The sequence below is a fragment of the Mauremys mutica genome, chromosome 12, assembly GCF_020497125.1.
Source record: "Mauremys mutica isolate MM-2020 ecotype Southern chromosome 12, ASM2049712v1, whole genome shotgun sequence".
NCBI classification, from domain to species: Eukaryota; Metazoa; Chordata; order Testudines; family Geoemydidae; genus Mauremys; species Mauremys mutica.
Genome location: NC_059083.1, coordinates 58817714 through 58842329, shown reverse-complemented (window position 1 = coordinate 58842329; position 24616 = coordinate 58817714). Strand labels below are relative to the sequence as shown.

The 24616-nt window shown below is 48.8% G+C and overlaps 1 protein-coding gene across 1 annotated transcript in view; it reads left to right on the top strand.

The window, feature by feature from the left end:
* Positions 1-24616, top strand: part of SHISA6 (shisa family member 6) — a 387898-nt gene that overhangs the window by 359038 nt on the left and 4244 nt on the right. The window contains exon 5 of the mRNA XM_044981307.1: positions 12180-12332. Coding sequence (XP_044837242.1) covers positions 12180-12332 — 153 coding nt within the window. The remainder of the gene's footprint in view (positions 1-12179; positions 12333-24616) is intronic.

Here is a 24616-nt window from a genome sequence, read left to right as displayed (position 1 = left end):
TGGGTTTGCCCAGATTTTCCTGCACTCTTCAGAATCTAAGCCTTAATCATTACAAATAATGGAATTTCCCCTTTTCCTTCTGGTTGCAAAGAGCTGCAGTAGAGCCGATGGCGGACCGTGCCCAGGGTGCATGCAGCACTGGCACTGCGTAATGGGAGGAGAGATTGGAGCCAGCTTCAGGGCAGTGGGGAAGAGGGGACGAGACCAAGGGGGCTTCCATGCAGGGACCAGCTAAAACTGCAGTCTCTGGGCACAGAGCACAAGGGTTGTTCCCCACCAGCTTCCGCATGGGTGTTAGCCACACACAAGGTATAGCTTCCCTTGGAGCTTGGGCTGTCATTCCCAGCTCGAGGAACCAGACTCCCACAAGTGCTCCTCAAGCAAGCGTGCTAAAAGTAGCAGAATAGCCAGAGTAGCATGAGGAGCAGCAGTGGCAAAGCAGGCTAGCCACCCTGAGTAAACCCGCCCCGAACTCATGGGCATGTAGTCGGGGTGGCTAGCTCACACCACTGCCTGGGCTATCACAGCTACACTGCTCTTTTCAGCACGCTAGCTCAATGCCCGTGTGTCTGCTCGAGCCAGGAATTGCAACCCTAGCTCCAAGGCCACATGGGCCGCAGAGGCCATGGCCCTGAGGGGTGTAGCAGCATGCATGCTCCCTTGGCAGCCTACTAGCTCCATGAGGCATTGTTGCTCCCTGAGGCACTGGGCCCTGGGAGCAGTCACTGAAGTAGTTCTGCCCCTTCCCCAGGGCTGGCTCTAGCTTTTCTGCCGCCCCAAGATGAGCGGCGGCACTTCAGCGGCAGCTCAATCGCGCCACTTCTTCGGCGGCAGTTTGGCAGCAGGTCCTCCCTCTTAATCAGCAATTCGGCGGCAGCTCAAAGAGGAAGAGAGGGAATGAGGGACCCGCCGCCGAATTCCCACCGAAGACCCAGACGTGCCGCCCCGATAGTGGATGAAATGCTGCCCCTTTGAATTGGCCACCCCAAGCACCAGCTTCCTCCGCTGGTGCCTGGAGCCGGCCCTGTCCTTCCCTAAGCCCCAGTGTTGGCCTGGGCCTAACAGGCACAGCACAGCCTACATTGGCAGGGCCAGCAGCCCCTGGTGGGCATGGAAACGCAGCTGAAGCTGAGCTATCTGACGGGCCCTGTGGGCTCTGACCTGGGCCCCAGTAAAAACACTGGTCGGTGCCTGGCAAGGGAGAGAGATCAGAGCAGCACGGCTGAGCCACTCGCTGCCAAAAGTAGCTTCACACCCAGACCCTGGATCCCTCGCAGTGCCCAGCCTGCTGTGCTGCATGCAGCCTCGGGTCCTTTGTGCCCCCATAGTGCCATGCCAGACACGATGCCACCTCGCCCACTACATGATGGAGCCGATGCAGCCCCACGCCCAGGGAGCAGCACAGCAGGCAGTGCCCAGCAGAGCCCGATGTTCTCCAGACGTCAGCCCCCTCCCATTGAAGTCAATGGAAAACCCTGGCTGGCTGCCCTGAGGGCAGGATCAGGACCTAATAGCATTGCCCAGGTGGAAGAGAAACCCGGCTGCAGGGAAGGGGCTGGCAGAAGGGGGATGGTGGCACTGCACTGGGAGCCAGGAGCCTTGGGTGCTACCTCCAGCTCTTCCGCTGCCCTCTGTGCGAGCTCGGCAGGGCGCACTGCCCCCGTGTGCCTTCGGATGGTGCTTTGCTACCTCTAGTTGGGCAGAGTGATACAGCTGCTTTACTGTGGCAGTGTAACTACCGGGGTGCCCAGCACACTGAGCCCCAAGGGTGCCAGTATAACACCAGGTGCACCGTGACTCAGACACAAGCACTGTGGGTGCTTCAGCAGTTAGTTCTTGTAGACGTCAGGCCTGGTAGGTTCCACACTGACATTTATGAGGGCTAGCAGGAAGGGGAAGGGTGCAGGGTGCTCTGGAGGCTGAAACAGTTCCAGGTGAGCAATAGCAGCTCCTGTCTGGGTCCCTGGGAAATCCAGTTGCAAGTCAGGGCTAGTGCCAGGGGTATCCTCTCCAGTCCAGTCTCTATTCAAGCAACCAGGCACTTGCAGGTTTTCAGGCCAGGCTGAAGAGAAACCAGGCCACAAGGGAAGGGTTGGCAGTAAGTGAATCCTGACTGCCACCCCTAGCTCTGCCATGAATGTCTCTCATTGGGCCCCTCTGCACTGGCTCTCTGCCGAGCGGCTGCAGGATCCCCACACAGACCCACACCCAGCTGTAGCATCCATCAGTCACAGCTTCTTCTGTACATGGCTTTGCAGCTGGTTCCTGGGGATTCCTCTCTGCATCCAGTTTCTCTGCAACTCCTGGCTAGCCATGCAGCTGCCACTGCCCAGCACAGACCAGCCACTTCCTGGTGGAGAACCTCCCCCATCCCTGGCCAGGAGAAAGGGATGTGCAGTGGGAGGGAGCTGATGGGAGTTGCAGTCCCCTGCTTGGCAGATCCATCACAGCAGTATTACTCAGAGGCTCCTCCAGGCTCAGGGCCCTGTTGTGCTGGATGTTGTATAAACACATAAGAAAATATGGTCCCTGCTTACAGTAAAAAAAAAAAAAAAATAAGAGCCTTCCCATGTAGTTAGAATCAGAAATGACTGCAGTATCTCAGATGCCAAGGTATAGGAACTGTGAGTAAAGGCTGGCTCTTTAGTGGCAGCCACTCACAGTAGCCCTGAGCATTCATTCCATCCCATAAAGCATCCCAAAGGACTGGACTCCTGGGCATTCTCTGTATGTTTGGGAGAAGTTTGCTGTGTGCGGGGGTTAATTCTGGCTGTGCAGAAGTGGGGAGGGACTGTGTTCTCCCATCCTGCATCTGGCTCACAGAAACCAACAGGTGATGTGAACAAAAAAAATCAATGTTGGATAAGAACATAGCTCATGAACTGAATAATTATGAGGGAGGGAAATTCTGACACTCCCCCCAGGAGAAAGAAACTGCCACTTAATTAGTGACGATGTATAAATTGCATGCGTGATTCCTACTGACTGGACCCCATCAGATCCCTGACTTGGAGTTTTAAATACATTATGCAAAAGTCAGCTCAAGTAGTCTGCACCTTTAGTTTTGCTGAAAGATAGACAGTAGTTTTCAAGGTGACCTCTCATTTGCCAGATTCATTATGTGCTGCTCCTGATTGACTGGATGAAAAACAGATGGTAAGTGGACATACTGATTCTGTGCAAGCCTATTAGAAAAGTGTGGCACTTAATTTCACACACCTCATGCAAGCAGTCAATTAACTCTCTTGCTTTGACACTAAACACAAATCCCATACATATGACTGGGCTTATGTTAGCTTATCCAAGCCTCCATGCAAAATGTAGATTGTATGCGGGTTCTTGCTGACAGATTTGCAAAGGGATGTTACCCTAATTCTTTGCTACACCAGCACAAACAGAGGAGTGGGGGCATTGTCTCAGTGCTGATGAAGTCGCTGCTTACAGTATAATATCTAATCAATTGTTTCCACTGCCACAGTGAGTGCAATGCACTTCCTAATCCCGGGATCAGGCCATTAGACATGGACTGAAGACATCACCCAGACAAATCGATCTCAAAGCAATAGCACATTGGCTAGATAACTTCAGGTTAGGTTTTGTTTACCAGAGAACAACCCCAGCCTGGGGAGCTATAGACATGCCGCAGCTGAAGAGGAGAGGTGTTTATTAATCTAGATTTGGTTACTACTGAGCTAACAGGAAAATGGCCCAAATTCCTAGTGTTGATGTGAAATGGCTAATGATTTCTCAGACAGAATTGGGACAAAAATCAGGCTCTTCTAGAGTCATAGGCTTTTTTTCTTCTGTCCAGCAGATGAAAGTGGCTGTTTGATGTTGGTAGAGGGATGGTGAGTCCTGAGGATAGCAGCAAATCATAGTGCATGGTTCCTGAAAGCTGCCATGCAGCTCTGGGTGCCTGCACTCACCCCACTGCACTATAACTAGACTGTAATGTGCAGCTGAGAGGAGTGTAGCTCCCACCCTGCTTCATCAACAGGCATCCTGGCGATTTCCCGGGGGAAGCTGCACCCTGACGTAGGTTATCCTGCAGGAGGCCCCATTACAAGGGAACTTGTGTAGCTGTAGCAGCCGCAGCGCCGTCAGTGAGGACAGCAGCTGAAAGGGGGACGGGAGAGGCTGGGCTGGGTTTGAAGTGCTGCGCATGGTTCTGCCTGGAGCCAGTGGGGTGCTGTCGGAGTGATCCAGCTGCAGGGAGCTGTCAGTGTGTGAGAACTGGGGGAGAAAGCTATTTCCTGTGGGGAAGTAGGGTTGTCTGCTCAGCCTCTCTCCCCGACTGTGTGTCTGAGCTGTGGGAGGGAGGACTTGCTGGTGACAGAGAGGTTTAAATTAAGCACAGGGAACACTCAGTGGGAGGGAGGTTGTGACAGCAGCTCTGCATTTCCCTAGAAGGGCTGTGAGAGCAGTGTTGTGTGCTCAGAGAACTGGGAAGAGTGTCAGGGTGAGCGCGGTGCTAAGGGAAACAGTGCAATGGGGGAAGGAGGGAGTCTCGATGCTAAGAATTCATTAGGTACCAGAAGACACGGAAACCTCCTAGATATTTGCATCCTACAGGAATGGAGCTGCCTGCCTGTCTCCATCCCACCTGACATTAGAACGGAAATGCTCCAAAGGAGGAATAGGACAAAGCGGAGAGCAATTGCTAGGGACAGGAGCAATACAATTGTGGGTTGTTTTTGAAGAGCCTTTCTTTCCCGCAGCCTTTACCTCAGTTTCTGTGGTCACTAGGGCGACTATAGCTGTGCCATATGCAAAGGATGGGGGTAGGGGGGGATGGTCTGAGTTGTATGGGAAAAGTCCCACCCCCTAGGGTTGCCAGGTGTCTGGTTTTCAACCAGAACACCTGGTTGAAGAGGGACCCTGGCGGCTCTGGTCAGCACTGCTGACAGAGCCGTTAAAAGTCTGCTCAGCAGTGTAGTGGGGCTAAGGCAGGCTCTCGGCCTGCCCTCGCTCTGCACAGCTCCCAGGAAGCAGCCGGCATGTACAGCTCCTAGGCACAGGAGTAAGGGGGCTCTGCACGCTGTCCCCGCCCCAAGCGCCGGCTCTGCAGGGGGGTGGTGCCTGTGGATGGGGCAGCACATGGAGCCACCTGGCCTCTCTGCCCTAGCAGCCAGAGTGGGGACATGCCGCTGCCTCCAGGAGCCGCCTGAGGTCAGCGCCGCCCAGATCCCACACCCTGAACCCCTTCCTGCACTCCAACCCCCTCATTTCTGGCCCCAGCCCAGAGCCTGCACCCCAAACCAGAGCCCTCATCTCTTCCCTCACCCCATCCTCCTGCCCCAGCCCAGAGCCCCCTCCTGCACCCCAAATCCCTCATCCACAGCCCCACCCCAGAGCCCACATCCCCAGCCAGAGCCAGAGCCTGCATCACCTCTCATTGCCCAACCCCCTGCCCCAGCCTGGGTGGGGGAGAGAGAGTGATGGGGGAGGGGGGATGGAGTGAGCGGGGACGGGACCTTGGAGAAGGAGTGGGGCAGCAGTAGGGCCTCAGAGAAGGGGGTGAGGTAAGAGTGTTTGGTTTTCTGCAATCAGAAAGTTGGCAACCCTACCTGTGGGGGAACTGTCCAGCTATGCTTTGAACTCAGGCATGAAAAGCTGTGTTTACAAAGTTAATTGCATCCCATTTTTGTGAATTATGTTGAAAATTTTGCTGCAGAGGAAAAGCAACTTTCTGCCTGGAACAAATGTATGAGAAGTGGTGGTTTTTGGTGAGGGGGTGAAAGGTCCCTATTTTTCAGTGTGTAGGGGAATTTGGTTGAAGAAATTGTGCCTTAGTCCACTGGGCAGTGGGGTTAGACCCAGAGGTCAGATTCAGCCGGCAGCAGACAGCATAATGCCACTGACTTATGGGCTGAATTTGACCCAGAGCCGGTGGAAAGAGCTAGAAGACTCCGAATGCACAAAGCCATTCAGGCTGGATTCTGGGCTGTGATGAGGAAGTATCTGCTCCCTAGGGAGAAGGAGAATGTCTGAAGATCCCATGGGAGAGAACCTATTGCTGGAACTGTGAGCCAGGAGACCTGCTGTTTTGCCATTAAGTCCCATCTCGGTTCAAAGTACTTGCAGCAGAGCCTGTGTATTTGCAGATTAGGATAATGGCTTAATCCTGTGTCTGCTGGACACACACTTTGGGCCCAGTCCTTCTTCCATTGAACTGAAAGGCAAAACTCCCATTAGTTTCAGTGAGCAGAGGATCGGGCCCTTTCTTCCTCAAAGCAATAACCCACTTTAGAGGGCTAAAGGTCCTGGAGGCTCCGAGATGTTACCGTCGTTTGCCTCATGGCAGCAGTAATGATGAAGTGCAGGAGTCTAGAAATGCAGGAAGAGGCAAGCCCTCTGTGTGCTCCTCCAATGCCCATCTGCCCGTCAGTGAGGCAGGACGACTGAGGCAAATGCAGATGAGCCTGACAGGGTGTCGGGACGCAGCGCACTCTCATGGGGCTGGTACCGCACTCCAGTAACAGAGTCACTGGGGTGATGGAGCCACACAGAGACCTTGATTAGAGGTGGGATGTTCAAAGGTATCTAAGTGAGATAGGAGCACAAGTACCACAGGCTTTCAATGAGCTGACCTTCAATGGGACTGCTGCTCCCAAGTCATTACACACTGTTCAGCATCCCACCACAGGTGTGCTGGTTTATGTCCAGACTCTGGCTGCCCATGTGCAAGGGCAAAAAGCCTCCTGCCCGCTACCCACACACCTTGCAGAAGTGAGGCCTCTCCTGCACAATGCCAGGCATAGAGCTATTTCTGCACTGCCTCCAGAGCAGCCCTGGGTGCCAGAGGCATTCTCTGTGTGTGTGTGTGTGTGTGTGTGTGTGTGTGTGTGTGTGTGTGTGTGTGTGTGTGTGTGTGTGTGTGTGTGTGTGATGGGCAGAGCAGAGGTAGAGGGAGGCACAATGGGATATATTGGGGTCAGGAGAAGGTGTGGACAGGGCAGTCCCATGCCCCCCATTTCATGCCTATGCAAAGCTCCATAGGGCTGTCTTAGCCTGCACAGCCCCAGCAGCTCCTGGATAAAGGCCGTGCCAGCTGGCTCCCCTGTGTCCCTGGGCTGGTGCTGGGGTGCAGGCTGAGGTGTGCAGGCCCTTCTCCCTGAATGCTCCTTGGGGAGGTAGCTGCAGAGAGCTGTGCCACCAGCTGTGCTGCCAGTGTGAGAGCTCCAAGGAAGGACTGTGGCTGAGTCAGGACTAGGAGTCTGGTCGCCCCCGCGCCATCCTCGGACGGTCTCACCTAGCCTGCTGGGAATGCTCAGACAAAAGCAAAGCCTGGACAGTGGTGCCTTTGGGGGCTCCTCAGGCAGCACGAGCAGCCTGGGCCGAGCCAGACCCTGTTGCTGCATGAGGCTGATGCAGGGATGAAGGGGCTCAGCTCTCGGAGCTGGCTGGCTGGATGTCAGAGTCTCCTAGTGACATCAGAATTTTGTGCTCTTGCCATATCTGTTAGACCCAGCTGCTACCTGAATCCCTTCAGACTAGGTCACATGACCCAGGCCTACCGCACACGCGGCCAGGACCCTCTCCCTCCCACAACCTGACACTAGGCTTCCAGCCGTTGTGATCACTGCTATTTTGAATAGCCTGATCTCTGCCTACTTTAAAACCCGCACGCCGGAGAGATATCAACGTCATCATTCGACAGGCCTTTGGCTGGGCTGATGAAAGACTATTTTGAAGTCCAGCTTCAGTCACTCCACCTGACTTTCGGAAAAGGGATGTGCTTTCAATACCAAGCAAACTCCGCACACTGCCTGGACCCAGTGGCTTGGCCTCTTTTCTCCACTAGCATTTTAAAATACAGATGCACCAGGCATCATCGCTGGAGGCACGCTCACGGCTAGCAAGCCGACAGAGGGCTCTGTTTCAAGATGCTGACCCATGGCCTCCCTCTGTGACACATAACATACGCAATATGCAAGTGAGGAGCCAGAACTCTGCTGCAGGCTGCCCCTCGTTCCTGCACCAGAAATTGCTGCAGAAACCTTTACATCATTTAGTGAAAGGAGTTTTATGAATGCAGGCCTGATTCTGCAAGCTCACATGCCCAAACGGACCCTGCACCAATGGGAAGTCCCGTTAGGGCTCATTGTGGGTGCAGGGCTCTAGGAGCTTGTGAGATCAGAGCAGAAATAGTTTGGCAGGCAGGCTGTAAGTGGCCCTTGGGGAAACACCTGAGTGCTATCTACAGTGTCACACTGTAACCCTAAACAAACACTTTACACCCCAAGGCCAGAGAGCAGGACACCTAGGATTTCCATATGTTAGCAAGGGACACACAGAACCTGGGAGCTGACTGTTAGAGAGCTTATTCCTTCACTCTCACCCTTCCCTGGTCCTTCTCGCATGAACAGAGAGCAACAATACCCGAAGTCCGAAGGTGCAAACAATTCGATGTTTATTGGGGTGAACTTCCAGCAAGCTTAAATTCAAGTTCCTTTTCCTTATTTTCGAATCCCAACTTACTTCTGGTTTGCCCCTAATTTATATAGTAATATTTTCAGCTATACCTTAACCAATCATTCTACTAAAATTTACCTAACCAATCCTAACATATTGTAACATGATTAGCTAACCAGTTATATCCCACCACCTTAATTAGTTTACACCTAGCAAAATTAATTATACAGCAGACAGAAACAATCACAGAACCAGACAGAGACCATGCAAATAAACATACAAAACAATACAGAAGTGAGGATTTCACAACTACATCTATACAGACATAAGGGTTTTACAACTACATCTATACAGACATAACGGTTCTCCAGCTGTGTCTATTGATAAGTGAGTTCTTACCAGACAGCAAACTAAATTTCTAGGCTCTTCCCTTTCTCTGGAGGTGATAGATCGAATCACCTTCCTAACAGCCCCAGATTGCCTTATTTTAATATGACTAGTTTGGAATGTGAGGACGTGACCATACATTTCCCAGTTTATGGCTGCTAAAGAACCAGGCCTCAGACTGTCACAGTAAGAGAAGGCCACTACACAGACAGTGATTTTTTATTCTTTCTTTTATACCTCTATAACTACCTAAGTGATAAGAATACACCTAAATTCTTAAAGTATAGGCCTTTGCAGGCAGGCCTGAATATCTATATCCTAACACTGACACTGAAGAGAAAGGACAACTGGTGCAAATTTCATGTCTCCTGCAGCCCAAGAGGGCAGTAATGCAGAGGCCCGTATGCACAACAGTACTTCCTTTAGGGAGTTCACAGCGATCGGCAAGAACCCTCCTTCCAAGAGCCCCATCACACTGTCTTCCTATCACAATCACTCTCGGCAGCCTGCATCACAAAAGTCTCCTTACACAAGACTGGTTTTAAACCAACTCCTATTTTTGGAGTGACAAGGAGAGCCCACAATTAGAAACAAAATCATGCCAAGCTTGAAAAAAAACGATATTTCTGACAACAACTGTAGGCTGAGCCTTTTTCAGTTACAATACTAATTGTCATCATTGTGCTGTGTGAGAACTAGCACTTCCATAGTGCAGTGCAGCTGAGGATTTCAAAGCACTTTACAAAGGTGGGTAAGTGTCACAAACCCCATTTATCAGATGGGGAAAATTCAGCACCGAGGGGTACAGTGACTTGCCCAGGGTCAGCTAGTGAGTCAGTCGCAGAGCTGCAGTAGCCCCTAACTCCAGCTCTCACTGATGTCAAAGGGACTGTCTCCATGCCTGTCCGGGGGAGCTGGGGGTTGTGCTCGACATGACATTTGGGGTCAGGGATTCCCTCAGCAGCTCATCGCCTCTGAGCAATGCTGGGAGCAGAGCCACCTGCCGACAGAGGAAGCCATATTGAACTCTGCTTCCTGTAGGCAGAGTCACCAGGAAGCTGGGGAGGGGGCTGCCATCATGACTGGTGTTCTATAAAAACATGGACAGATCAGCCAGCAGGAAGCAGTGTTGTGGTTTCCCGACCGAGAGCCAGACCCTGTCACCCTCACTCGCTGGGCACTAACTTTCCCCATATGCAGCAGCACGACTGAAGCCAGTGAGGCCTCAAACACCTGTGAGGGATGGTCTAGATTCTAGATAATACTTAGTCCCGGGGCGGCGTGTAGCATAGGGCAGGGAAGGCTAAGGCCGAGGCTGTGGTCCCACCCACATTCTGTCCACCCATCCTTGAGCTGCAACCTGGAGCTTGGGGATCAGCCACCAGCCAGGGGCTGGGGCAGCCATGGGTAGCTCAGGCTGGCCCAGGGATTGGGCCAGCCGGGGCAGCTCAGACTGGCCCCAGGGTCAGGGTGGCTGGCTGGGGTTGGGGCGGCCGGTGTGGCCCAGGGACATGGGGGGCTTGGGACTCTAGACATAGTGGGGGATGAGGGACTGGGGAGGAGGGGGTGGAGCTTCAAGTGGAAGGGGCGGGGCTGGCAGGCTAGCCTGCCCAAAACAGGGGTTCACCTGCTGCCCATGCTTAGTCCTACCATGAGTGCAGGGGCCTGGACTAGATGACCTCTCGAGGTCCCTTCCAGTCCTGTGATTCTATGATTCTATAGACATGCAGTCTCTGAGCCCCATGCACAACAGGTGACGGAGCCCATGGCCATTCCTGCCACTTCAGGCCCTAGCACATGGCCCCTTTCTCCAGAGCACCCCACTCACTCCCGAGGGGTGGACGATTAGGTCAAGAGACCATCCTGGGTTGTCTGATGGGACAGAGTTCCCCTGTTGACAGCTCCAGCAGAGGCAGGAGCTCAGCTCAAAGACCATCTAGGATGTGTGGTTAGGTTTGAGAAACACGATGGTCTGAAGTTCAGCCATGCGCTTTAGACCATGACGCAGAAAGGTCAGTCACTGAAAGCAACCCCACCCCGTCCCCCATCTCCCTGAGAGACACTCCCATCTGTGGGAAATCCTCACCCAGTCTGGCCCCAGCAATGCCTCCAGAGTCTGCCAGGAGTCTCCTTTCACCAGAGCCATTTGAACTCTGCGGGTACATCCACACTGCAGCTGGGACCGTGCTTCCCTGTGCGGGTAGCTGACAAGCACTAGCTTTGCTCGAGCCAGCGCACTAGCAATAGCAGCGTGGCCATGGTAGCATGGGCAGTGGCTTCGGCTAACTGCCCATGTCCATACCCAGGGGTCAGGCGGGCATGTACTCTGACAGCTGGTCCAAGCTGATGCAGCCACACTGCTGCTTTTAGTGCACTAGCTTGAGCAGTGCTAATGTGTCTGTCTACCCAGGCTGGTAAGCATGCTGCCGGCTGCTCTGTAGAAATACCCTTCAACAGAGCTACCTTGAGGCAGCTCAGGAACATCTGCAAAAACCCAGGTCTCAAAACAAAAGTTCCCAGCATGCATCTGACCCTTCCTAGAATTATTTTGGCTTGGGACATCAGCCTTTTCCAGAATTCCAGGATGAAAGTTGAGCTGTGCATGGGCCTTAAACTCTTTACAGCCTCTGTCCTGTAGGTTTCCTGTCATGACAGGAATCAGGCTTGCATCAGATGACACAAGAGGCTTAAGGAACCCCTCAATCCAACCCTTAAAACAATCTCCTTCCAAAGAGAGAATGGGATGATACCGGAACTCAGGCACTGAATTCTTAGGGCTAGTAGTCAGTCTGAATGGCACATAGCAATAGTAGACTCCATCTAGTGCAGGGAGGAGGAGAAATGAAGAGCCCCCATCCCCAAAAGGGGCAGCGTTTGAAATCGTGGCTGACTTAAAGGGAAGGTGTGGTGTATTCTACAGTAAACACGAGACACTAGAATGCAGAATGCAAAAAATCATCTTCCCCACCTGGTGAGTTTGGTTGCTCATACATAGATGTTAATGGCATCTGTGCTAACTCTGTCTTTCGAGATGAGAAATTGGAGCCTCTGGGGAATAGGCAGCAGTGTAACATTCTCTGTCCATATTGAGATGACTCTCTTTACCATTGACTTAGCAAAGGTGTCTGTGCTCTGCACTTCACCACAGCTTGCATTTGTTAATAGTTGCAGTGGAGAATAAAGGCAGCAAAGTCTTGGGTTTCATTTCCCACGGCTTGGGTGGTGTCAGTTTGAATTATAGTGTAGTGCCTAGCTGTCAGATTTGGTTCAGATATATGGGAGCGGCTTTGCCACCCGACCGGTGGATGGAAATGGCTCACCTCTCTCTTCCCTGTCCCTGGTGCATTGTGTGGACATGTTTTTATTCTTTCTTGCAGAAAAACCACGGATGAACAATATCCTCACTTCCGCCACGGAGCCCTATGATCTCTCCTTTTCCAGGTCCTTCCAGAACCTCTCCCATCTCCCGCCATCCTACGAGGCTGCAGTCAAGACTAACCCAAGTAAATATTCTTCTCTGAAGAGATTAAGTAGGTGTCAGCTCATTTCATTTTTTTTGGTACCTCATTAGCCTGTGAGCTGCAAGGGGCATAATGACAAGGCAGTAATTCCACTTCCTTTCCTATTGCACTTGCTGCATTGACATCTCTGGTCTGCAACGCTGTTCCCTGTCACTTTCCATTGAGGCAGAGCTGCAGAGGAAAAGTCACTTCATTACCCCAAGCGAGTGATGGTACATGTGGTTGTTTCCTCATTGACTTCTCTGCCGTGCTGCCTCTGATTGCTCATCACAACATGTTCCCTCATCCTTACAGAGCCATCCAGTATGCCACCTACTTTATACCAGAGATGGGGAAAGCCTGTGTGGCTATCTCTGAACCTCCGATTGTCTGTCTGCTCCGCTTCTCCCCCCTCCCTGTGCCAGGCCAGCAAAAGACCCCAACTGTCCCATCAACCCAAGAAAGTTCCTTGGCCATGCAGCCAAACACACACCTCTAAAGTGTGGCTCTGTGGAAACGTCTTGAGGAAGAATCTTGAATTAGGCCAAGATCACAAAAACTGGGTGCCTCAAATTAGGCTCCTAAATGCATATTTAAACATATCTAAATAATTGGGCTGATTTTTCAAAAGTGCAGAAAGCCCAGAATCTCATCCTGACACCAGAAGGAGCTGTAGATGCTCAGAACCTCTGGAAATCCTCAATGTATATGTTTGAGGCTAGAATTTTCAAAGCAGTATAAAGGGAGTTAGTGCCCAGCTTTCACTGAGTTGTGGGCTCCTTTGACAATCCCAGTGCAAATATGGACTTTGAAGCCCAATATGAGCACCCAGCTTCAGAAAATCTCGACCTAGGTGTCTTACATTGGACTCCCAGTAGCTGAGATCCAGAATATTAACCAGTACTCTCGAAAATGTAACCCTTGACCCCTCTGTGCCTGAGTAGTTCTATCTGAAAATAAAGATAGTAACACGTCCCTATATCCCACAGAGGCGCTAAACTGGTCAAATGCTATCTATCTATCTATCTATCTAATCTATCTAATCTATCTAATCTATCTAATCTGTCCAGACTCCTGTATTGACACCCAAGACTGTGGTATCTGAGCACCGCACAAAGGCTTATAAATTCATACAGGTTATAATAATCTCTCATCTCCTGTAATTGCTCCACTGTCCAACAAAGCTGTAAGAGGATATGTTTGAATATATCACATAGGGATACAAGGAAAAGATTAGTGTTAAACCTTAACCTAAAAAGTGAGTGTTTGAAAGCCTGGAAGTTTTCGTTAACTATGACATCTTTTGATGTTCTCTAGTGTTTAAGTGCAGTATATCTGCAACCTCAACTCTCTTAATGATTTTTTTCTTTTGACAGGTAATTTTGCTGTTTTTTTTTTCAAAGGGCCGTCAATCTGAAGTATATGAACACGGCCCCTTTCTTTCTTTCTGGCTTTCTATAACTATCAAACTCTGTATTTGTCAGGTGATGCTGTCATGTTTTCTGAGAAGGTTTCTCTTCTAGCAGTCATCAAAACCATTAGCATCATTACAGCATATTGAACATTTGGGGCCCAAATTGTGAAATCCTCACTCACATTCTTTTCAGGCAAATCCCTCCTGGCTTCACTTGGATTTAAGGACTGAGACCCTGTCTACACAGACGTTGTATCACTTCAGCTAGACCAGGATAGTTTAAGCAGTGCACCTCCTAGCATGGATGCAAGTAGAGCAGTATAAATGTGTTCATACAATACAGCTAGTCCCAAACAGGAAGGAGCGTGAGCTATAATTGTATAACACACTTGCGCTGGTATAACCTCCTCAGTAAAAAACCACCCGGCATAGCTACACTGGGACAAGCCCTGTGTGTAGTACAGGCCTGAGTAAGGCAGGGTTTGGCCATAGTCACCTAGAGCTCCACCCTGCCGGGTGAGGATGAGGGTGGAGGTGGCAGCATTAAACTATCAAGATGGCTGGTGCCCAAGGTGCTAATTGGTCACTGTCCAGGTGGGTGAAGTGGGCTGAGGATTGGGGGCTGGCAGGAACATGGCCTCTGTCAGGATAATAAAAGGTCCCTGTGGTGCCTCTCTCAGCCTGGGTCTCCCCTCCACCCAGACAAAGGGAAGTGGTGGAGAGCTGGAGAAGTAACCCCACAGAAAACTGGGCAGGTCACAGCGTTCAACTGGCTCCTGTACAAAGGGGCAACACCAGTGCACTGCTCAAGCCCCACTTTAGCACTATGCTTAGTGCCTAAGTGGTGCATAATCCATTGCACTGGCCCTCAGAGAATAACCCTCATCTGCCCTCAGGGCATAACAAGCCCTGGCTGGTCACTAGCTAGCCAATCAGTGGGATTTTTCTGCACATACAGTTTCACCTCCCTCTCCAGACACGCGGTACTACTAGCTACAGTGAGCAGGGCCCGTCTGCCTGTGGAACTGCTCCTAGCAGCAATTCCTGGAGCAGCTTGCAGATTTTTCCATGTTGCTGTGCATTAGTTATTATGGGCGAGATGCTGCCTCTAAACCCAGAATGAACCAGCAAAGCACAGACCTTCTGTGCCACGTCTAGCTACTGTAGTACGACGACTGATTTGGGCTAGGATTTCCCAAGGTGTTGAGGGGGGAGAGCTTGCCTTACTCCCCTGGAAAACCCCAACCTTATTCATTCCTTTATTTCCTGTAGGTACTTCTGGGTAATTTATACAAAAGTCAGTCACATCCCAGTGGGGAATCCAGCTCTTCCACTGACCCAGCACGTAACCAATCAGGGCTCCAGCACAGTGGTGTTATCTAGGAGGGCTGAGGGAGGCGAATGCCCCCCAAAGTTGTTTTCACCTGCTCAGAGTTCCATAGTCTCTGAGGAGCCAGGGGCCATGGCCAGCCCACTTTCAAGCAGTGGTCCAACACTAAATCAATACAGCTGCTGCCGGAGCAATTCAGAGTGTTGCTCCAGCTGCGTGGTCGCAACACTGCTAAAATTTGACCCAGCTGCCGCTCCGCACAGAAAACTCAATTCCTGGCAGCACCAGCTCATGCACTGTGGGGGTAGAGTTTGGGGAGACTCCCCAGCTGAGGAACACTCTGTGGGACAAGAGGCAGGGGACAAGCAGGACTAGAACAGGGTCCCTGCTAGGGGTTGGGGCAGGAACCAGATTTGTCCCCTCTGACACTTATTACCCACCCCACCCCCCGTCTCAGCAAGAGAGAAACTTGTTGGATCCAAACTTTGTGTCTGTTCTCAGCCAGTCACTCAGTTAACCAGCCAGACAAAGTGGGTTTTGTGACACCTGATTTGAGCTAGACAGGGCTGAAACGGCCATGCTGGCATGTATTATTATTATTATTACTACTATTATTATTGATACTCATTTGTATTATACTGCTGTCTAGAGGCCCCAACAGACCAGGGCCCCATTGTGCTGTTTGCCAGACGCTGGGAATGAGCAACAGGGGATGGATCACTTGATCATTACCTGTTCTGTTCATTCCCTTTGGGGCACCTGGCATTGGCCACTGTCAGAAGACAAGATACTGAGCTAGATGGACCTTTGGTCTGACCCAGTATGGCCGTTCTTATGTTCTTATGTAGAGACTGCACAGCCCCATGGTAAGATAGTTCCTGCACCAAAGAGCTTACAGTTGAAATGGAGAATATGAGCACAGGAAGGATGGGGAACTGAGGTCTAGAGCAAGCCACCGACTCACCCAAGTTCATACTTGGTGCCTCTAAAAGATCCTTCCTTTCCTTCTCCCTGATGCTTCCCAGGCTTCTTCAACGTGCCTGTAGCTGCCCATGGTTTAGTTCATTGGTTATTATGGGCTAGATGGTGCCTGCTACACCCAGCCCTTCATGGAGCTGCCATGGCTGAGCACTCACCTCATCTCCCTGCGGGTGGGGTCTGCAGCTCTGCAGACTGGTGAGTGGGGAAGCAGAGCTGTGGCCAAACCTCTTCCCAGCTCCGTCCAGACCACAGGATCTGGGACTTGTCCAGGCCATACATAGCCTGCACATGGAAGGAAGCCAGGTCTCACCCATGCGAGAGCCCAGTGGAATGGGATCCTAAAGCTGCAGTGATGCTTTTTATTCACCCAGCTCTCACATGGGTTCTGAGCTCTCATGGGACCCATTTGCTACACCTACCTGCAAACAGCTATGGGGTAAAGGCTGCTGGCTACGAGGCAGCATCCCCATGGCAGACCCCCATCCCCGATCTGCAGTGACATCCCCAATGAGGCTGGCATGTGGTGCCCTGACAAGGGGTGGGGCTATATCACAAGTATTGTTGAACAAGAGCAGCTGTGCAAATTCCATCTCTGTGCAAAACTTTGGGGGGAAATCATTGTTTATTGCTAACTGGGAAAGGTCAAAATCAGACAGGGAGCTATTATTGCCAGACTCGTTAACCAACTCTGTGTTAGCTAAAGGAGGCATTACAAGGATTAGGCAGTTTAAAAAATATATATTACAGAGAAACCAAAATAGAGAGATCAGTTGGAATAGACTGAATACATGTGTGCTTAACAAAAACAGAATTCATAGTGATTTCTGTATGTTAGCTTATTAAGCTTGGGAGGGGGAAAAACCCATGACCCAAAAAATCAAAAGACAACAAAACACAAAACAATCTGGTGATCTAATATTCCTAATAACTGTCTCAGGAGGTTCCCGCCAATCTATAAACTGTATTGGTCCAAAACAACAAAAAGCCAAGAGGAAATAAACCAACTATCCTGAAAATGAAGATTCCAGGATTGCCAACCCAATGCATTCAGAAATCAAGAGTTCAGGTCCTCCAAAATCCTGACAGTTTAAAAAATAATACATTTAAGATTCTTTTTATTTGCCTTCTAGTGTCTCACCCAGTAGGGTGCACTCAGGGCGCATTTCAATCACTTCTCCCCAACCCTGAGGGCTCAAAACATATTTTGTTTTTTTTAACGAAAGCTGAGACTCTCACCTGCTCAGCTGTCTCGGAGCGCTGGCACTTTAAGTATCACACCAATATCATGACTCTTGGGATAAAATCACGAAAGTTGGCAACACTGAGATTCCATTATCTCAACGCTCACTTACTTGCCATCCCTAAGGCTTTAGACAGGTTTGTACTCTGTACAGCTCAGCCACACCTCCATTGCCACTACTACAGCTACACTGCTATTTATACTCGAGCTAGAGCAAGTCTGGGTGCACAAGCAGGAGAATCATGTTCCTCGCTCATCACATAGATGTAGGCTACAGTTGGGAGTGTACTTCCCACCATGGGTAGACAGTGCTAGCTCTGATCTAGACATACCCTGGGTGATAGACCCAGGCCAGTGGGGTACAGGAGTCTGGTAGAGGACAAATATACTGGTCACTGGATGAGTAGTTTTCTGTTCTCTGAGTGACCAGAGCAGGAGCTGCACTAGAATAATCAGGAACCTGCTAGAACCAATTAAGGCCGACAGGCTGATTAGAACACCTGCAGCCAATCAAGGCAGGCTAATCAGGGCACCTGGGTTTAAAAAGGAGCTCACTCCAGTCAGGCCAGGGGGAGCCAGAGGAGAGGAAGTGCGTGTGAGGAGCTGGGAGCAAGAGGCGCAACGAGCGGAGCGGGAGCGCTGTGCTACTGGAGGACTAAGGAGTACAAACGTTATCAGACACCAGGAGGAAGGTCCTGTGGTGAGGATAAAAAGGGTGTTTGGAGGAGGCCATGGGGAAGTAACCCAGGGAGCTGTAGCTGTCATACAGCTGTTACAGGAGGCCCTATAGACAGCTGAAAACCACAGGGCCCTGGGCTAGAACCCAGAGTAGAGGGCAGGCCCGGGTTCCCCCCAAACCTCCCAACTCCTGATCAGACACAGGAAAAGTTGACCCAGACTGTGGGGAAGATCACTGAGGTGAGCAAATCTGCCAAATAAGTGCAGGACCCACCAAGGTAGAGGAGGAACTTTGTCACACCTGAGAGGCCATCAGTATCAAATTGGTCATCTCAGATCCCGGAACAATGAAGAGTTAGCCAGATTTCACCACTTTTCACCCTCATGTCTGTTAGGAGGAGTGCAGGCTCTGAGCCTCTGTGCTCCAATTCCTTTTTCAATAAATCATTTCCCTCAATGCAGATGTTGTGCTGCTGACTCTGGGCTCCTGGAATTCTTAGGAGTTACAGCTTGGTGTGGGGGGGCACGGGGTGCTGCTCAGTAACTCAGCCAGATGTTATGGGTCTGTTAGAGGAATCTGGGAGTGAGGTTCGATGGCCTGCAATTTGCAGGTCAGAAGAGATGATCATCATGGTTCCTTCTGACCTTAAATTTTATAGTTTCAACCAATTTGCTGGTACTGAAGTTAGGCTTACCTGCCTGTGATTGCCAGGATCACTTCTGGAGCCTTTTTTAAAAAATTGGTGTCACATTAGCTATCCGATAGTCCTCTAGTACAGAGGCTGATTTAAGGTATAAGTAACATAGTACAATTAGTACTGCTGCAGTTTCATATCTGAGTTCCTTCAGAGTTCTTGGGTGAATCCCATCTGATCTCAAGGACTTATTACTGTTTGATTTATCTTTCTTTTTTCCCCAAAAAAACCTTCCTCTGTTCATACTTCAATCATGGACAGTTCCTCAGATTTGTCACCTAAAAAGAATGGCTCAGATGTGGGAATCTCCCTCACATCCTCAGCTGCAGGGCCGGTGCTTCCACTAGGTGACCCTAGGCAGTCACCTAGGGTGGCAGGATTTGCAGGGCAGCATTTTGCCACCTTCGGCGGAAATTCGGTGGTGGGGGGTCCTTCCGCTCCGGGTCTTTGGCGGAAATTCGGCGGCGGGTCCTTCACTCGCTCCAGGATCCGCGGTCGAAGTGCCCCAAAGACGCGGAGCGGAAGGACCCCTGCCGCCAAATGCTCAGAGGAGGAGCGCTGCCACCTAGGGCAGCAAAAACCCTGGTGCCGCTTCTGCTCAGCTGTGAAGACCAATGCAAAAAAAAATCATTTAGCTTCTACATGGCCTTGTCTTCCTTGAGTGCTTCTTTAGCACCTCAATCATCCCCTGCCCCTGCTGATTGTTTGGCAGGCTTCCTGCTTCTGATAGACTTTTAAAAAAAAAGTCTGATAGATTGAATTTTTGGCTAGTTGCTCTTCATATTCTTTTTTTGGCCTGCCTGATTATACTTTTACACTCGACTTGCCAGAGTTTATGCTCCTTTCTGTTTTCCCCAGTAGGATCTGGCTTCCAACTTTAGCTAAATTGACTTTAGCCATTTTTATTCCCTAAGAAGAATGTTAACACACAGACTTACACCAAAAATAGTCAAATCAGTTTGAGGACACTCTGATGTAGTTAAATGGGTGCAATTTTGTGTGAAGAACAATTCCGGAGATAGATGAGAGATTAGATTAGATTTATCTCTTATATAAAGCATTTGATGAAAAATTCTTTTCAGTCTTTGGTGAAATACTTCTCACTGTCCCTACCCACGGCCCCCAGGTCCAGTCCAGTCCAGTATTCCTTGTGTTACTTGTTTTTAAAATCACATTGCATTTATTTTGCATTCCCCAAAATTTTGAGTCTTCAGGGTGCTGTTGATATTTGTACTGCCAGTGAGGTTCCACTGCAGAAGCTGTTGGAGGAAAGTCGGGTGCATTCGTCAGCTGGGCTGGCAACATTGGGGCTTCTTGTCCTGGAGGACGCTGTGGCAGAGGGTTGGGGCCTGGCCTATGAGTCTGAAGCCATGGTTCATGAGAGTTCTCCAACAACACCCACCCCCCCCCAAAAAAAAAATCCAGGGCACCTTTAAAAAGTCTGAAAATGCCCAGAGAAGCTGTAAGGGGTTCTGTCATGGCTTGCACTGTAACTTTGGGGGCTTTCGTGCTGTGCAGCTATGGTTTAGGTCCCTGACACCAGTAGCCAGTCCACAAGCAAAAGATCTCAGCCTGGCTTTCACCCACCTAGCTACCCTTTGCAGGGTGACTCCAACAGTCCTTCCAGTCCCTCCCCACAAACGTCTTCCCTGCGTTCTTAATTACCAGACACTTGGACCATTCCCTGCTGGCTCCTCAGCCCTGAAGGGGTGAAACCAGCCCCCATTTATCAGCTCATTTTGGCACACACAGTTTGCACACTGGAAACCTGCTTGGGGAAAAAAATAAAACAAAGTTTATTTAATAGGAAAACCACAGATTCAAAGATAAACTAGTAAGGGGAAAAGCAAACAGATACAAATTACATAGAAAATAAAAAGGTGCCACCACAAGTTTTATACTCTCATGTTAGAAAAAAATCCCTTTTTTAATAAGTGTTACCTAGTGGCTTAAAACAGTTTGCCATCGTACCCCCTAACTATGGAAGGGATCCAGCACTCATGGCTAGCCTCTTGCTCTGGGACTGTCCCATCCAGTTCTGGGTGATCTTCAGTTCAAACCCATTCCATTTTAAAAGGGTTTGCAGATTTTTTTTCCTTCAGCCACTATAGATATTCAAAGTGGGAGAAAACTCCCTTCTTTCTGAAGTATCAGAGGGGTAGCCTCTTAGTCTGGATTTGTAAAAAGCAACAAAGGTTCCTGTGGCACCTTATAGACTAACAGACGTATTGGAGCATAAGCTTTCGGGGGTGAATACCCACTTTGTCGGATCACATGTAGTGGAAATTTCCAGAGGCAGGTATATATATGCAAGCAAGAATCAGGCTACAGATAACAAGGTTAGTTCAATCAGGGAGGATGAGGCCCTTTTCTAGCAGTTGAGGTGTGAACACCAAGTGAGGAGAAAGTGCTTTTGTAGTTGGCAAGCCATTCACAGTCTGTTTAATCCTGAGCTGATGGTGTCAAATTTGCAAATAAACTGAAGCTCAGCAGTTTCTCTTTGAAGTCTGGTCCTGAAGTGTTTTTGCTGCAGGATGGCTATCTTTAAATCTGCTATTGTGTATCCAGGGAGATTGAAGTGTTCTCCTTTCTGAGTTTCTGAAGATGGGTTTTCTATTGAGTTTCAGGCTGTTCCCATTAGCTTTGATAGTTCCTCTTGTTCTGGGCTGGACAATGATCAGATGCTTGAGATAGCCCTCCCTCCCTGATTACTTCACTGCCCTGTTGTGAGGTAAAGTTGAAGTCACACCACAGTTACAATTTTCAATGTCTACATATACATACATTCATGACCATAAGCTGTATACATATCTCATGACTATTAAATTATGTGAATTACAAAGCTTCATAAAAGATCTTACTCAGTATAATCTTACAGTAAAACATAGTATGCGATCAGTTGGTTAACTCGGCATTGCCTTCATTGACACCACACTAGAGGAGGCTGCTAGAGAGGTGATGATCAAGTGGGGCTACGCCACCTGTGGCTGCGGCAGAGAGCCTCAGAATATGAAACATCTCCTGCAGTGCCAGCTGGTTGAACATGAATGCTCTTCCAGTGACCTGGCAGAGTGCAGTGATTGGGCAATTGTCTCTGCATGGATGTGGTGGGAAGCAGTATGAGAACACATCAAAAAGAAGCTGGTTTTACTGCTTATTTTGGGAAGTTTAAACCAAACCTTCTGTTCTCTCCTTGGGGTGTCTGGACTCTGAATGTCACAAAGACAATTCCCCAGTGTTGTGATCACTCACTCACTATCACACAAATGATTTACAGCAAGTACCCAAAAGTCACTCTCCCCCCAACCTGAAAATTTTGAAAAATATATATGCGATGTTTACAGCAAACAGAGAAGTTAGATAAAAATTAAAATACTCTTGTTGGAAGGTCACGGTGTAACACAATTTTATTTCTTAGGAACCAGAAGATCTATTCAGGACAAGATCTCTTCAGGTGTGGTGGGTCTTTAACAACCATCTGTGCCCAGGGGAGCCCACTGAGGTCACTCAATTAGGGTGAACTGGAAAGAATGGGTCAGATAGTCCCCAAAGCGGGTGGATATTCCAATACTTAGATTTACCATAGCAGTACAAAACAGCTTCTATCATACCTCACTGGTTACTCAGAAGCCAACAATACAGTTCCCTTAAAGCAACCCAGCCTCAGGCTTCCACCCAGACACCCAAGTCAAATATGATGAGGATTACTGAAAATCTTATTCATTGTATAAAAAAGTTCTACCAATCCCAAATGATCGGACACATTACCTCCCAGGTTACACACTTACAGCCAATTCTTATTAACTAAACTAAAATGTATTAAGAAAAGAGAGACTATTGGTTAAAAGATCAGTATACATATAGACATGAGTACAGTTCTTGAGGTTCAGATTCATAGCAGAGATGGTGAGCTTTGTAGTTGCCAAGAGTTCTTCAGAATTAGTTCATAGGTTATAGTCAAATGTGTATATTCAGGATGGTCCAGTCAGGACTGGGATTTCAGCCTTGTGGCTTAAACTTCCCTGCATGAAGCCTCAAGCAGATTTGAGATGACAGGATCAGGACCCAAGGGTCTTTTTTATAGTTTTCTAGCAGCCACTTGACCATATTGTCCTGGGTGAACAATAGGCTTTTGATGTAACCTTCTGTTTCCTAAACCTCACCGGTAATTAACTACATGGATTAACATAAGATTATTTATCCATTAAGCAGTTTATCACAAACTTTAAAGAGACATAAAGAGAATGACATTATTGCACCCAAGATTCATCGAAATAATATTCCCTTTTGATCTGTGAAATAATAGCTATAGTGACAGACAGGAACTGTCTGTTTACATGGCAAACATTTAACAAGCTATAATTAAACACATACAATTAGTATCACCTCAAATTTTCTAACAATACAGGTTTCATTTCAAAGTTCTAGTTTATCTACCATGGAGTGGTCCTAATTACCATTCACATATTCTTCTAACATGTCTCTAATGGTTGAAACTGGGTCAACTAGCCTGCAGGATGCTTAACCCTTTCTGGTCACGTGTCACACTTTGTATAAGATTCATTGCAATTATAGAACAGTGGCAGCAATAATGATTTGCATGATTATAGTTTAATTAGATAAGTCACACCATCCTATTCAGAGACAGACACTCAGGCACTCCTCCTTAGCACAAGGAAAATAAGGTGAAAATACAGCAAAGATAATCCTAAAGACTCAGACATACCAGAGTTCATAATCTCAAACAGACTTCATAAACTGTACATAGACAGATGTCCCAAATTGTCACAACAACATCTAAAGTTACAAGTATGCTATCTTTTAAAGGACAAAGTTCAGGTTGAGTGCGTCTCAGCTGATTTGGGAGACAGTGAATGATTCTGGATTCTGTGAAGTGGGGAATTTAACCATTCATTCCCAGGTATTTTAAAGATGCAGAAGTTTTTTAAACAAAGAGTAGCTGTGTGACACTACACCCTATATTCTTCACATTGATATTATTATGATATGATGATGGCATGATATTGATGTGTTGAAAAGGTTATGATTTACTGCATATGATTATCCTATTTGTATGCATGTATCATTTCTGTATCTGAAGTTAGGAATATTGACTATATATCTGTATGACAAATGTGTTTACACCTGGGGAACGCCCATTAGTCAGAATGCACTCAGCCTAGATGGCTCACTGGGGAGGGCCATTAGAGAAACAATAGGTGTTAGAAGAAGTTTATCTCCCACCAGGGTGCCACCTGGAATTGGGGTACCACTGAGCCCCCCGAGCCACCAGCCTGGGCTCCCTTTACATTGTACTGCTGTGATCAGTGCACATACAGGTAGAGACACACCCAGCTGCAGTACATACAGAGCTGTCATCAGCGCTGCATGGGGAGGCTACAGCTAAGGAACTGCCCAGCTACTCAAGTGCACATCCCCTCTGGATTATAAACCCCAAATTATACCATCTCGTGCTGCACAGAGATCTATGCAGTGTAAATTCATGAAGTTTGCCCCCACCCTCAATATGGAGAAGGATATGCAACAGCATTGTGCCCCAAGTTATGGTTCCCACACCCTGGTTTTAGACAAAGCAAAAATAAGTTTATTAACAACAAAAGATAGATTTTAAGTGATTATAAGGCACAGGAAACAGATCAAAGCAGATTACCTAGCAAACAAACAAAACATGCAAACTAAGCTTAATGTACTAAAGAGATTGGATATAAGTACCAAATCCTCACCCTAAATGATGATTCAAGCAGTCTGCAATGATTCTTAAGGGGCCAACTGCACTTGTTTACAGCTTAAAAACTTCAGGTGTTCCTTTCACAGGCTAAAAATCCCTTTAGCCTGGGTCCAGCACTTCCCCACAGTTCAGTCCTTGTTCCACAGGTGATTCCCAGAGTCTTTGGGGGGCAGGGAGTCAGTGAAGAACCAAGATGATGTCACTCCCCTGCCTTAAATAGCTTTTGT